The following is a 15,316-nucleotide window of genomic DNA, read 5'->3' as shown; positions in this document are numbered from 1 at the left end:
ATATGACGTGAATTGAACAACAAAATATCGCATGATCGTAAAGGGCAGAAAGCAAAAGGTGTTTTATTCCATATATTATATATTATCTTTCGAATCAAATAATTCTCCTCAAGGTCTATGCATCGCTGTGGAAACAAATTGCCAGTTGAATAGCCAAATTATATCCTCCGCTGGTGCAGTTCCTGACGGTATTACTGCTAGCCTGTAGACTGAAGATCAGTCCTAACAGCACTTAAAAACTTATTACGCACTAAAAGTAAAAAAGTAGCCGTGGATTAAAAATTTATGATGACGCCAAAAATTTGTAGACCATAAATGTGGACGCGCCCATAAGTTTGAGAATAATATTACTTAAAACTAATTTGGGCTCTTAATTTTTTATTTTATTTTTTTTTGGTTATAAAAAAAGTGGATTAAATGTGAATACATATAGCTGATGCACTACTTTATTTACATATACCCGTAATGTCAAAGCATTATAATTCGTTGATACTTTGAATACATTTTATGGCGTGAAACATTTGCACAAAAACTCATTAATGCGACTCATTGAATATCCTTTAATGGCGCATGAACACGTGCCTACATATGCAAACATACACTTTGGTAATTATGAAAATGAATTTTCACGGCAACACATTCATTTTTTATATACATATGTATGGATATTAAAAGCATATATATTTTAGCCTTACCTAAACGAAAATGCATTTAACCAACTGCTATCTATTGCATATTGCATGGCTGGTCCAATGTATGAATGAGCAGCTAACAAATCCATTTGCAATGCCAGGCCATGCGAATGACTTTTGCATATACCTACGAGTAGATGAAACGAAATGATTTCGCAAATGCAAATAGATAAATAAATTTGACTGCAAAATGAAATTTGCTGCAATGAAAGGCATAATTTATGCAAGGCACTTCTGTACTCGCATTGGTAGCAGCAGCAGTACGTAAAGGCAAAGGTCGACTGGCGGAGCGGACGGTAGGTAACAGCTGACAAACATTAATTTGCTGTACATTCATTATAGAGCCAAGTAGTGTGCTACAATGTACGTAATGGTATAGGGTCAACGCAATAGCGTCCAGCACGCAGCACTGCCACTTACCATACTATATATGTGTATATATAACACTACATAAATTTGAACACAATTTCCATTTCAAACAAAAGAAACCAACTATAAATTATACGAACTTTCTTCACAAGTAATGCAATTCTACTCGTTCGTCCAAGTATACGAGTATAACGCCTTGTACACGCTCTGCACTCGCTATATATATATATATTACTGCCTGCAATGTATTTCACTTTAATCTTTTCAGATGCACGATAAGGATTATGTGACACAGCTTGTCTGAAAGTAAGACTTTCGAAAGCAAAAACTCTGTCAAGTTTGGTCATTGGTGCGTATGTACGAACTGTTTTCTACGTTTGGCAAGGAGGTTGGTATAGACGCTGGAAGAACCAAACAAAGGAAATTGCTGACTTTGAATGCACATCACTGGCAGTAGATTTAGTTCGGATTATAGAAGATGTTCTCATATCTGGTAATTTATTTAAAAAGATGTACATTCATACACATACAACTAACAGACAAACATTATTAAGCCAGCAAGAAGATTTCAGAATCAATAGTGCTGAGGCAGAAACGAAACAGTCACTGCTTAGCATTGGGATTATTATTCTGCTTATTTCCGAAGTGTCTTACTTATGTTTCAATTGGATTAAACCAGCATACTTAGATAATAGCAACAATTTTTTGTGTGACTGTGGCAAGTTGTATCTACAAACCATATCCACTTTTGTATAATCATATTTCCAAAAACAGATGCTTGCGATTATACATTCCCTTCCTATACTACCTGTATATAGACAACTTTGTGCTGGTGAGTACGTCCATATACATATATTCATTTCACTTTATTATAATGATTATGCACATTTGCGTTTTCCTTTTTCAACGCCATCTTTATAATGTTGGGTTATTAAAAGTGAACTACAATTTATTGAAAGCCATAAATTTGTCTTGCTGGTCGTATTATTCATGCAACCTCACAAAATATATTTTGCAGCAACTACCAAAGTTCTATAGCCAACAACAGCAATAATGACTTACAACTCTTCAAGAAACAAAAGGCAATATGTACGCGTACATACAGACAGACATTCAAACAATACAGACATATACGAAAACAAAGCTGTCGGGACGTCGAGTACTGACATAAAACTTGAATGATACTTATACGAAAATTTTAAGTGTAGTTGGAAACATAATAAAACATTTTATTTTTGCTCAATAAAACTGAAAACCTGTAGATCGACAAACTGCTGAATCGTCGCAACGATACTATCGACCCTGCGCTGTGTTGGCAGCTGCGCCGTAAAAGTACACCGCGAGTCACACCATATTTCTTCGCGAGTGCTTCAGTGGTTTAGCCTGCTACGAGTATTACTACCGGCGACTTTATCGATAGATCTGTATAAAAAGAAACCGATACAAACACAAAATATATTATCCAATTTTATTTGTAGAAACGAGCAACGTACATCGATGTCTGCAGATAAAACGAAACGTTTTTGTCGGCAACCACCCGGGGCTGTATTGTTATATGAACTTATATTAGGTTATAGAGCAACTACGGTTCACCGTTTACTATCGCTGCGACCAGGTGCAATTTGGATCGCAAGTCAAATAATTACTATATTGACTAGTAGCTTATTGATTGATATAGAGATGATATAGAGATTCGATTATTTTTGTTCAATTAACGCATTAAACAATTAGTAATTGTGTTTTATTTATTTGGTGATAATTTAATTAATTTTGTTCATTTCATAAATATAAAAAATCTCTCGACAATATGTCGAAATGTTTTATCGATAACATCCACCATCCATTCCCATTATATATTCCTTTTAATGTTACGTATACTCAATAATTGAACTCCTTAACACTTGAAAGTCATTTTTGAAAAGTGATGCAATTAAGATGCTATGTGTTCTCAAGGAATTACAGAAAAAATACTTTTGAATTTCTCAGTATGACTGAAAGGTTTCGTGCTTTTTGGCTACATAAGTTTCAAATTTTAAGACACGATCATTCATTTGAACCGCCTTATCATACTACTAGACATCCAACTGATGCTTATCCCTCACAATACCACTTGTCAGTGGTTTCGTGTTACACGTTCCATATTTTCTTAATACACATGAACCTATCGCACACTTATAGCAGTACCACTTAACTTCTCGCAGTGCAACACGAATATCGTGCCAGTGCCTCGTGTACGATGGCCGGTCACGTTTCTAATTCCACTGCCGCTACTGTGATGATGCGTGCAGGGATGCATGTATACGAGCTTACTTGCATAAGACGAGCAAAAATTATTAAATATACAGATATTTTTGTATGTGCAGTTGTATTTTACATAAATAAAACAGGGTTTGGGAATTTGTAGAGAAAGTTGTCGAGGAGCGTATGATATTAATATTTATTGCTTACGCTCAAGGTGACCTATGGTGACCAAAGTGCAGATAAAACCTTTTAAGAACTTTAATTTATTAAAATGTTAATCTAGTAGACTCTGTGTAATGCTAAAGGGAATGCAGATTATGTTCACTAATTTTTATTAAAACAAGATGAAAACAATAACTGACTACTCTATATTTCTTCATATCGATTCTTGATCTATTATTTTACTGCAATTGGAAAAAACTGGACCAACAAGACGACCACTACTCGTTCCAACTATGGTAGTGAAATTTATATTTGGTTGTAGTATTAAAAATATTCATCCGATTTATTAATACATATATGTATATATTCATATAAAGTGATCGTTATATTTTATACCTAAATTTCATTGTATTATGCAAGTTGTTGCATTGCATATAAGTAAAACCAACAAATTTTTAAAAATTATAAACCAAAATTATTTGTTCCAACTGGCAACCGCAACAAATATGACATAACCACTGTAAAAGCCACAGTGGTTCGAGAAACGGGAAGGACAAATGGGAAATTTGTGGGCACTGTTTGCGGTAAATTCCATTTAAATAATTTTTTATTTATGTGCAAATACTTATATACATTTCAATAGAAGTTTTTATTTACTATATATTACATAAACATAAAAGGAAACCACTAGTTCTTATTGAGTGGTTCCCATTAAAATTTTTACATGTCTGCGTTCACTCATTGTGAAACCTTAACCACATAAACGAAGTTCTAAGAAATTATCTGTTATTTTTCTCAGAATATAAATCTACAAAACAATATTACACACATACATATACATATACACACACACATATATATATATATATATATATATATATATATATGTGTATGTAATTAAAAATGCCAAAAGTCAAGCTTGAAAATATTCATTACCACACACCAGCTGTGTCAGCTTTTGAGTTATTACCAACGAAATACAGACACCGTTTCCCATTGCGCCACTCAGCTTACCAACCCTCTAACCAGCTCGCTATACTTTTGCGTAGGTTTCAACCTTAATAAGATTTAAGCGTGATACCTCAGTCTTACCGCGCTAACGTGTCCCTACGAAAGTCACTTCATTACCGACCTGCCGACCGCCGCACCCATGTCAAATGCGGCAAGCCCCAACACTGGTATTTCGTGAGCCTTCATTACACTCGCTCCGTACCTGATAATAATCCGCTTCTTTTATCCGATTAACTAAGTATTTGGTGGTGTGCCTAATCCACCGTGCTTTCGACGTTGAATGTGTGCGGAGTATGGCTTATGCAGGTTCTCTCTTTACGAGTACATATTATTCATCTTATGTGTTGTCCAGCCTACCCTAGAGAAGCTTAAATAGTAATTTTGTGCCATCTCAAATTCTCCAACTTGTTCTTATCATGAACGCATACATCTCATTGGTGATCTCAGGTAATCCAATAAGGACAATACCTTGGCAGTTTCATCCTTTTTCATAAGCGTGTGTTGATACGAAATTTAATAATATCGAGTGTATTTCCGTAATTTCATTTTTAATAATTATCTAAACAAAGATACCTGTATGCTTTTGTAAATGAACTTTGGAAACAATACTGCAAATAATTGCTAAGAAATAGACCTGTATATGCAAACAGATAGATTATTCATAGAAAATCAACCACCCCCTTTTTCGAAATAGCATCCTAGGAATGAAACAATCACCTAAAGAAGATCTAGACTTTAATCAGTGAAGTGAACTATGTTTATGTGTTGTTCATTGTTAAAAGATAAGAAAAATATAGATTGTATTGAATATAATGGAAATATAATGGAAATTATTAAGACAGTAGTCTGCTTTACGGGCTTCAAAAAATCGATTTTTTTGTTTTGTTTTAAATCTCTTCCAAAACTATCCAATAATATGTCTTTAAAATTCCAGAGGCCAATTTGACATATTTTCGAAGCTAGAGCAATTTTAATTGCCGACCGTCGAGCAGGTGCGAATACTCAGGCAGACTTTAAAGCGCGTTTTCTCCAGTTTTCATTTTCACAAGTGTTAGAAAACGGTGCCGGCGATATCAAAAAGAATATATGTCCGATCGAAAAAACCAAAGTTGGACAAAAGTATTATTTAAACCAAAGTGTATTCAACAAAGTGAACCAGGTATATGACATATCACAATTTTTTACCCGAATGTGACATGTTTGTTGCCATTGATTTAACCCATACATTTATTCAAAAATTCAAATTTTGAAATTCAAAAGTAAACAAATTTCAAACCAAAAAAAAAAAATTTTTTTAAATGAATAAAAGAAAATGCCGAATACTTTCTGCTTAGGCAAAACAACTCATGGAAGCAATTTACTAAGGTTTTGTGCTCCAACTGACAAATTGCAAACAATTTTATCAATATATATTATATTGTTAAAGTTAAAAAAGACGGGCTAATGTAAACAAAAACATGTATTGTTTACTATTTTATTGTCAAAAGGGGGTATGTCAAATACTTAGTTCACTTTGTTGAATACACTTTGATTTAAACTACTTGTTTTGCCACTTAAAGTCATTTTTATTAAATTGAATTTTTTATCAAACTTCGAAAAAATTTGGAATTTTATAAATAAAGCAAATTGCTAAAAAAACGCTTTTTTCGGCTTCTAAGCAGACTACTGCCTTAAACTTAACTAGTGAATGAATAAAATCGCATATAATATAAAAAAACATAATCCACGACGTGAACAACTTCCCATGATAAGAAAATTGAACTGTCAACTAATGAAAGAGACAGTCAAAGGAGACAAGTAAAGTATATTAAGATATGAACTTCGATATTTGCTGCCCTGTAAAGATTATCAAAATAATGATTCATTGTGAAGACATGGGGTCAACACAAATTTGACGTAAGTGTATGTGTTGTTGTACTTGAATATTATATATATACGTATATTCCATTTATTTGTAAAATTTGTGTGAATTTTGAAATTATTCAAAATGTTCTCCGATTTTGAAAAAAATAAATACTAATTAATTATAATTATATAAATTATTCCTTGACTAATTAAGAGATTAATATTAACAAATTTCTTAAATTTTTACTACATATAACATAATACATTTATTATATTTATCCCTTTTACAGTTAATTGCGAGGTGTTTGCTGATGTTAAGATGAAAGAAGCTAAGTCCAAAAAGATGCAACTCTTTTGTGTGAACATTGCCATGTTAGAAAGTCCTCAATCCCTCCACAAAAAAGGACTATTCTTGGAGATTTTTTTGTTTACAAAATAGGACTATTTAACAGTCCTTAATAAAAATAGAATTTACTAAAATTTCACTTTAAAGTTATAGATTACTCGCTGACGCAGCTTTCTTTTCTTACTGCTGAAAACTACTTTTAATGCAGCTTAAATTGATGAAATATTTGTATTAACTCATTAAACAGCTGTATGTATTTATACAAGGGGGACAAGGAGTGTCAATTCGATAAATTCAGATTAAATAAAGAAATAATACGTGACTGACAAATGTAAAATATTGCAGTTGAAATATTAATATTGGAAAAAGGAAATAAACAAACAAAGTAAATGTTTTTTATTATCAAAATAAAGATATTTAAATATATTGGCGTAATATTTGATAAATTTATAAAACTTTAGAGGTCAAACTCGTTAATTAACAGTTGGTGAACTTTACTGCAAAATTAAACTAATAATTTTGAATTAGTAAAGATTTATATTCATTGCCTTTTCGGTGTTTATTTGCTATTAAACTGCAGCAATGATAAACATGAAAACTTTGAAATAAAAATATATACTATAACTAAGATTCCCATGTCCACACATTTTTATTTATCTAAAAGCAACCTGAAAAATAACCTTAACCGAACCTCGAGCAGTTGATATACCTCCTTTTTCTTCATTGATTTCTATGGTCTGCGTTTAATTATTTCGATTTGCACAACCACAAATTCAAACATATACTAACACTTGGTAAGAGTATGACACTCTGTTGATCGGCTTTGCAGATAATTGCTTTTTGTTGGTTTTAGTTTTCTTATCATGCATCTTATCGGATGGTTTTCTCTGATATTTTCTATTTATTTCAAGGTGTCCTTCGTTTACTATAACTCCATTCTGCATAAAGCCGGTTAATTCAAATTATTTAACATTACATCTCTACTATTTCTCGATTATTATAAGTTTCATCTAATTTTTATTCCTTAACCTTTTATGGTAGAAATACACTATAAAATATTATCAATGGTAGCATCTACTCCATATAAGATAGATAAATAAACGTATGTATATAACACAACCAGAACAGAAATATCTAATATTTGCTATTTTAAATAAAGACAAATAATTTAAATAATTAATTTTGTATTACTCTAGTTTTTTTTTGTTGAAATAACAAGTATATGTTTAGCTTTTACGGGAAAATTATTACACAATTTTACTTCACAAAACTAAATTGCCAATAATTATTGTGTTCCGGTTCCATGAGGAAGTACAACCGGATATGCTATATTGAGCCGCCCTGCAAGTTCTACAATCACTAGCTTAAGAAGACTAACACACGCCAATGCACAATGCTGTTTGCACGTTCTATATAATTTACTTACCCGCTTCTCGGCACTATCGCAGGGATTTCCAAATGATGAAGCTGAAAATGAAGACGTAGTGGCGGTAGCAGCATTGCCGGTGAGCTGTTCTGATACTGCTGTCTCGGGTATAGCTGTATCAACTTGTTCTTGCTTTATAAGCGGCATGAGTGGAACAAAATCCGTTTTGGCTATTCCTTCAAGCTCCTCGAACTCCATGGCCGTTTAATTGAAGCAAAACGTGTATTGGAAATAATATTTAACGTCAAGACTGTGCTTTTAATTAAAGTGTTGAGAAACACGACACAGAATTAATTTGTTACACACAAACAACGTTGCATTAATCTCAACTTTTATGGAAAGGCTATTCAGCTCCTGATCTTTATGTGATTACACGCGTGTGCTAACATTTTCGCAAATGTGGTTTTTGTTGTTTTTTTTTAATACACTATGCTTGCAGATAGTTTTCCGGTGCACGTTCTCTTGTCTGCTTTCACTTTTTCGTTTTTCTTTTTTTACATTAGACCTTACATTTATCCCATACACTTTGTTCTTTCCTTCGCAAAAATATAATTGAATAAAAATTTTCAGAGAAAATTTCTCTACCAAAGAATATCAATCTTTGATTTATAAACACTTCACCAACTCACATCTCTAATCGATGTAATTATCTTAGTTTTTTGGCAGTTTTCAATTAGCATTTATTGTTTAATTTTATGATTGGGGATTTAAAAAACACACATAGTATATCGAACTTTTCTCAGACGCTTCTTCACTGTACAGAAATTTTACTTTTTTGTTGGTGACGGCCATTTTGAATTTAAAGAAGCAGGGTTGCACAAAGATTGTATGTAAGTATTAACATTTTAATTATCAGTAATATTTGCGAGAATTTGATATACATCATATACTACATTATAAATAATGAAAAGTGAAAGAATTGCCTTTATATTTAAAAATAGAAACGTGATTATATTTAAAATAATTAAAATTTAAAATGCTTTATTGGATAGTGCCTAAAAAATTCAACACTGTAGATACAACTCTGATTTTTGTGTTTTGTTTTATTCTCCTCTTTATTCATCTTCCATTTAGTATTATAATTGGAAAGTGTTGTCAAATTGCTTATTCATAAGGCGAACATTTCAAACAATTGTTTTAAATTTATTTTTATATTAGTTAAAAATTAAAAGCAATTATTAGATTATTCAAACGTTTAATATTAGTTTAAAAAGATTTACCTAAATATATATTTATTTCTTTATTTAAAAAATTAAAACAAATAAGAAATTAAATTTTACTTGAAGCAATTATTAATATTCATATGTGATAATAAAAATATATTATATATATACTTAATCCAGTTATTATTTTAGACTTTTAAAAATTTTATGAAAACTAATTTATTTGAGTGTCCATTTGTTTTGTTAGAGTGGCAGCTCCCACTGTCAATTCTATGACTTAAGATATAAACACGGCCCATTTTGACAACCGCGTTTGCAATTTATTTGGCTGTTTATGCCGTGTATTCTGATTAAAGTTGGAATAATTCAATAAAATTTTACGGATATTTGTGTGATATTAAAATATCCAGCATTTGTAATTGATGGAGACTCTACTGGAGCAGCAGCGTCGTTACCACGAGGAGCGGGAACGTTTGCTCAAGTTGATGGTAGACGAGTATGCTACAAAGAAAACTGGAGAAAAAGAAAGGATTCACTCGGAACAGAGGTTAAAATCTTTGTTAGATCTACACAACAATTCTACTTCTAAATTAAAGGAACTTTATGAAGATAAAGATAATGAGCGAAAAGCGGAAATTCAAGCATTATCCGGCCCAAATGAATTCAATGAATTTTATGCACGTTTAAAGCAAATCAAAGAATTTTATAAGAAACATCCATCTGAGATAAGTATACCTCTTTCAGTGGAATTCGAAGAGCTTACAAAAGAATATAACAACTTAGAAGAAATGTCAGCGCTCGTTGAATTCACCGATGAAGAAGGTGGTGGACGATATTTAGACTTGAACGAATGTTACGAACAATATTTAAATCTTCGTGGTGTGGAGAAAGTAGACTATATAACCTATCTTATGACTTTTGATCATGTCTTTGATATACCGCGAGATCGTAAGAACCGTGAATATCGGAAATATATAGAAAATTTGAATGCTTATTTACACAATTTTGTAACACGCATACACCCTCTATTGGATGTTGAGTCGGAATTAGTTAAGGTTGAGCTCGAATTTCAACGTCAATGGTTGCAGGGCAGTTTTCCGGGTAAGCTTTGAAAATTGTGTTGTGATATCTTTTTGATTTGCTAAATATTTTTACATTTAGGTTGGGCTTCAAAGGAGACTGAATCCGCTTTAGCAAATACTGGCGCACATTTAGATTTATCAGCTTTTTCCAGTTGGGAGGAGTTAGCATCACTTGGATTGGATCGTCTGAAGTCGGCGTTAATGGCGTTAGGCTTAAAATGTGGAGGAACTCTTGAAGAACGCGCTCAACGACTCTTCTCAACAAAAGGCAAAAAGACACTTGATCCATCCTTAATAGCTAAAAAACCCGCTAACAAAAATGCGAATGTACATTCGCGTAACAATGAACGTCATAAGGAAATCGCCCAATTGGAGGCATTGCTGTACAAATATGCAGATTTATTATCTGAACAAAGAGCTGCTACCAAAGAAAATGTGCAACGCAAACAAGCCCGTACTGGTGGAGAGCGCGATGACAGCGATGTTGAAGCAAGCGAGAGTGATAATGATGATTTGGACGATGCAGATGATGTACCATATAACCCCAAAAATTTGCCACTTGGTTGGGATGGCAAGCCAATACCTTACTGGTTGTATAAACTGCATGGTCTGAATATCAGTTATAATTGCGAAATTTGTGGTAATTTCACGTATAAAGGTCCAAAAGCATTCCAACGACATTTTTCGGAATGGCGACATGCCCATGGAATGCGTTGCCTTGGTATTCCAAACACTGCACATTTTGCTAATGTAACTCAAATTGAGGATGCGATCACATTGTGGGAGAAACTGAAGTCACAAAAACAAAGCGAACGTTGGATAGCAGATCAAGAGGAAGAATTCGAAGATTCATTGGGAAATGTAGTAAATCGTAAAACCTATGAGGACTTAAAACGTCAAGGATTACTATAAAGATTGCGCTTAAGTTTTGACTTGAATTTTTTATGATTTTATGCATAAATTGTATACAGCTAAATTTAATTGAAGTAATGTTTTAAAATAGAAAAGAAAAACAAAACTTGAACTTAAAAAATATTATCTATAGTATTTGTCGAATTAGAATATTTCCAAATTTACTTTTAAACCTATGTTATTTAAGTGGGTAAGAGGAAGTAGCGCAATATCACGTTTACTCCTTTCTGGTTTTATGCCATCACACAGCCAAGGGAAGTCCTAAATAATAAAAAAAAATGTCCGTTACAAATATTTATTCTGATTATTATGTTGCTACCTGGTAATTTGAATTATGGCTAAGGTGTATAAAAGCTTCTTGCGTTGTATTCAGTGTTATTTTGAATTTAGCAACTTTCGGCAACTTATCTAGTGGCTTCAGTCGTTCGGCTAATTTATAAAGTGAGCAGCGTAGTTGTTCTTCAAAATCAATTAGCAACTTATCGTCACACATCATTTCACCATCAGCTGTGGTCTCAAGTTGCTGAATGTCGATGGAGTAGCACTCATTTAAATGTATTTCATCATGGTAGAATTGCAATACGACACATTGCAATTCGCCTCGTTGTTGTAGTTCTCGTGCAGTTCGCAACACATTATGGATGTATGCATTAAGTGGTGGGAATATGGAAACGTAGACAGGTGCATTATAAAAGCGTCTCTTTTTGAAAATTTGTGCCGGGTACAAATCACGCACATATAGTATATGATTCAAAAACACTTCTAGCGCCTCGATTAGAATGTCCGCCAATTCTATTAAAATTAGTGTTTCATATTTGAAATTGCTTCACTTAATTTTTCAAAAATTTACCTTCTTTACTCATATTTAATATTGTTGAAAGAAATTGCAAGCTTAGTTTTTTTGGCGAGGTAAATTATTTTTATTCTAAATCTATATATTTGACAATTATTTTAAAATATTGATAAGTTAAAAACAGATATGTTTACTTAACATATGATTAGGAATTTGGTTACATGTGCTGCCAGACATTATTTTATTTATAATTTTACATTATTCGTAAAAAGGCTGTGTAGATCTTAAGTTTGTTTTTAAAAGAAATTATAAAATATTTGTTTATTATGTTTTTAATTATGTTTACATGTCGTTGATGGTAATGTTACTGAAATTAATAACAAACAAATCCTGTGGAGAGTTGTGCCTCTCGCATTCACAATAATCTTTAAAATGTGAACACAAACAAGAACAAATGTACACAGCGCCATCTATCGGATTATTCACAAGGAATATAAATTTATCTTTAGTGGTAGATGTCTTGTCAAATAACGTATAATCAAAGAACGTATAATAATAAGAAGGAGCAAATATTAACTCGTAACTTTTAGTGTGCTAAAATATAAGAGAACATCGAAAAATCGTCACTTCGAAAGAAAAATAATGCACCACAGCATGAGAGAACTGAGATCATTAGACACAAAGGGGAAATTGGTGTTCTCACGTCAATTCTCCATATGCTTGCTTATTAAGATTTACACTTGCAATTTATTTTATATTTTAAGTCATTTTATAGAAATTTTTAAATTATTATAATTAATGAGTAAAAATACATTTTGACTCAAATTAATTAATTATTAAAAAAATATTTTTATGATGAGCGTCGAACCTAGGGAATTTGATGGACATGCAAAGTAGGAAAATAATGTATGTATGATAGTTCAATGAATAGATTGTGCGAGAATTCGCCAATTGATGGTAGGCAATTCTGATAGTCATGTTTTATTATATTTATATATTATTCATAAATATTTTTATTTAATTTAATTTTCTATCTATTTTTCATTTCATTTTTATTTTATTTTATATTATTTTTAATTTTTTAAGTAACTTTTTATTCATATCTAATTAAAAAATCTGTCTTATGCTTTAATTAGTAAAATAAACTATATAATAATCTACAATATCATTATGGTCTCGAACAATCATTGATTTGCCGTCGGCAAATTTCATAACAATGTGTATGTTCAAATATTTTTACTACCATACGCGTGCAGAAATATATATGTACATATGTACATATATATGTACGTAAAAATGTGAACATACAAATATACATTCCTCGCATTTGCCACATCTTCAGAAAAGACTACTCGCTTACAACAAAAAATTACAATAACATTTCCATTCATAAAAGCATGCGTATCAACAACAAAGCAAGTGGACTTCATTCATAAGCGTAAGCGTCGCGCACATCTCCGCGCATGCCTTGCCTAAAAGCGATTTGTCTGGAGGATGCTAAAAGTCACAAATTCAAACAATTTCTGATATTTCCTTCAGAAGAGGAAATTGGCAGTGGCCGAGAATCATATTCGTATTTCTATTAGAACTAGCATCTTGTCCTATGGATTATGAAATATCAATTAAGCTAATTAATTTTCAACAGCTATCATGGTGAGGGTGGTACGCACGAATTTGGTTTTTAGGCGGTGCTCGGGTTCAAATCCTGGCCAAGGTCTTATTTTTCACATATTTCATATTTCTGGCACAATTGATGACAAATATGAAAATTGATTCTTTCATGCCTTTTGTCAAGCTGCTTGCACTGTTGCCACTTTTCGCTTTGATTTCAGCATCAACATCGAAATATGATTTTAGATTTTGCCATCGTCGCGAGGAGGCAGTTTGTCGACAGCGACGTCTGCCGAGGGTAAAAGAGTTGGCATATTGTTGTTTCTGCTTCTTGATGTTCAGAGTTTTTTATATTATTATATATAATAATACAGTAGTTGTTGTTGTTGTAGCGGTTATCTATCCCTGCATAAATCTAGTTGTCGTCGAAATTATCTAACGGGAGGCCCAGGAAACGTGCTGTTTCGACAGGGTTAATCCAAAGGGAAAGGGGTGTTAGATTAGTAGGGTTCGTTGGGCATGCAAAGAGGTGGTTAGAATCATAAGGGGACTCGTTGCATGCGGGACATGTATTTTGTATGTCACGCTCATTTGCTAAAACTGCCGCTTCAGCCGGTCGCGCTTAGGGCGCATGTTAGCAATTCTTCCGGCTGGTATGAAACGAACAGTAGCATCGGTGATCACCTTGCGGAATTGACGTTCGCCAACGATTACGTCCGTAGGAATGGGAAGAGCGGCGATGGCATTCTCGGTGAATTCTGTGAAGCCGTCCCAGTTAGCTTTATTAAAGTTAACATAGGTGCGGTTGTTCGCAGGAATAAAGTCGGGAGGTTTTTCAATCGAGAAAATTATGGGCAGATGGTCTGATGTAAGAGTTAGCATAGGTCGCCATGTTATGCTGTTTATAAGACCACTGCTAGCAATGGTGATGTCTGGCGAGCTGCTGCAAGTGCTCATAATTCTGGTGGGGGCTTCGACATTCATTGTGCAGAATGTCGAATCGTCTATCTGTTCTGCCAGCTCCATCCCTCTCCGATCATTTGACAGGCAAGAATGCCAAAGATCGTGGTGCGCGTTAAAGTCGCCAAGTACCAGTCGGTTTTCACCACGAAGTAGCACACTAATATTCGGGTGATATCCTGTTGGCCAACTTGTAACTGGGGGGATATATATATTAAATATTTCGAGCTCGACATCGCCTGACCGGACAGCTATACCCTGACATTCTAGGATAGTGTTCCTACGGTCGATGTCACCTTCGATAAGACGATATTGCACGGTGTTGTGTAATATGAATGTTAGGCCACCACCACTATCTCGCTCGCGATCTTTACGTAAAACGTTGAAACCTGCACAACTCAGAAGATCTGAGTGGCTGTTTAACTTGGTTTCTTGGACCGCAGCTATTGATATGCCTTCCCGACTCATAAAATAAAAAGCTATCTCCTCGATCTTGCTCTGGAGCCCGTTGCAGTTGAATTGTAAGAGTCGGGTGTGTCTTGGTGTTGCTGTCGTGACCCTGGGAGTGAGGGAGTGATGTACGGGTGGAGGTTGTTGCAGCTGTGTTACCCGCAAAGGAAAATGTCGCACTTCGGTGTTGTTTGGCGACTCCGATGTTGTTGGTTGCGGGGGCAGACTCTAGGCAAACTAGGTCTCCGAAAGG

General features: G+C 33.5%; 3 protein-coding genes and 2 long non-coding RNA genes across 10 annotated transcripts in view; 3 read left to right on the top strand and 2 right to left on the bottom strand.

The window, feature by feature from the left end:
* LOC105212307 (E3 ubiquitin-protein ligase TRIM33) overlaps nucleotides 1-8,875 on the bottom strand; it is a 32,131-nt gene extending 23,256 nt beyond the window's left edge. For 4 of the 5 annotated variants that reach the window (XM_011184196.3, XM_011184198.3, XM_011184197.3 and 1 more), the window contains exon 1: nucleotides 8,093-8,875. In XM_011184196.3, the coding sequence (XP_011182498.2) occupies nucleotides 8,093-8,290 (198 nt within the window). In that variant the 5' untranslated portion in view covers nucleotides 8,291-8,875. Of the gene's footprint in view, nucleotides 1-695; nucleotides 1,234-8,092 lie in introns of those variants that run through there. The other variant, XM_054226487.1, reaches the window with a different exon arrangement.
* On the top strand, nucleotides 1,233-4,300 carry LOC105212306 (uncharacterized). Of its 2 annotated transcripts, none has more exons than XR_008470220.1 (3): nucleotides 1,233-1,893; nucleotides 2,080-2,485; nucleotides 2,540-4,300. It is a non-coding gene; the product is annotated as an uncharacterized LOC105212306 (long non-coding RNA). The 2 variants fall into 2 exon arrangements; XR_003752309.2 differs by having other exon boundaries at nucleotides 1,233-1,554; nucleotides 1,620-2,485; nucleotides 2,540-4,298.
* On the top strand, nucleotides 4,527-6,749 carry LOC105212304 (uncharacterized). The gene is made up of 2 exons (XR_851710.2): nucleotides 4,527-6,371; nucleotides 6,611-6,749. It is a non-coding gene; the product is annotated as an uncharacterized LOC105212304 (long non-coding RNA).
* A 643-nt stretch (nucleotides 8,876-9,518) lies between the features above and the next one.
* On the top strand, nucleotides 9,519-11,543 carry LOC105212309 (splicing factor 3A subunit 3). The gene is made up of 2 exons (XM_011184202.3): nucleotides 9,519-10,356; nucleotides 10,417-11,543. The coding sequence occupies exons 1-2, from the start codon at nucleotides 9,678-9,680 to the stop codon at nucleotides 11,247-11,249; spliced, it is 1,512 nt and encodes a 503-aa protein (XP_011182504.1). The 5' UTR covers nucleotides 9,519-9,677; the 3' UTR covers nucleotides 11,250-11,543.
* On the bottom strand, nucleotides 11,357-12,256 carry LOC105212308 (DNA polymerase zeta subunit 2). Its single transcript, XM_011184201.3, has 3 exons — nucleotides 12,100-12,256; nucleotides 11,569-12,041; nucleotides 11,357-11,510 (listed from the first exon to the last, which is right to left on the bottom strand). The coding sequence occupies exons 1-3, from the start codon at nucleotides 12,110-12,112 to the stop codon at nucleotides 11,394-11,396; spliced, it is 603 nt and encodes a 200-aa protein (XP_011182503.2). The 5' UTR covers nucleotides 12,113-12,256; the 3' UTR covers nucleotides 11,357-11,393.
* Between the last annotated feature and the right edge of the window lie 3,060 nt (nucleotides 12,257-15,316).

This window comes from Zeugodacus cucurbitae, chromosome 2 (genome assembly GCF_028554725.1).
Source record: "Zeugodacus cucurbitae isolate PBARC_wt_2022May chromosome 2, idZeuCucr1.2, whole genome shotgun sequence".
Lineage (NCBI taxonomy): Eukaryota > Metazoa > Arthropoda > Insecta > Diptera > Tephritidae > Zeugodacus > Zeugodacus cucurbitae.
The sequence above is the reverse complement of the archived record's forward strand: the minus strand, read 5'-3'. Positions and strand labels throughout refer to the sequence as shown.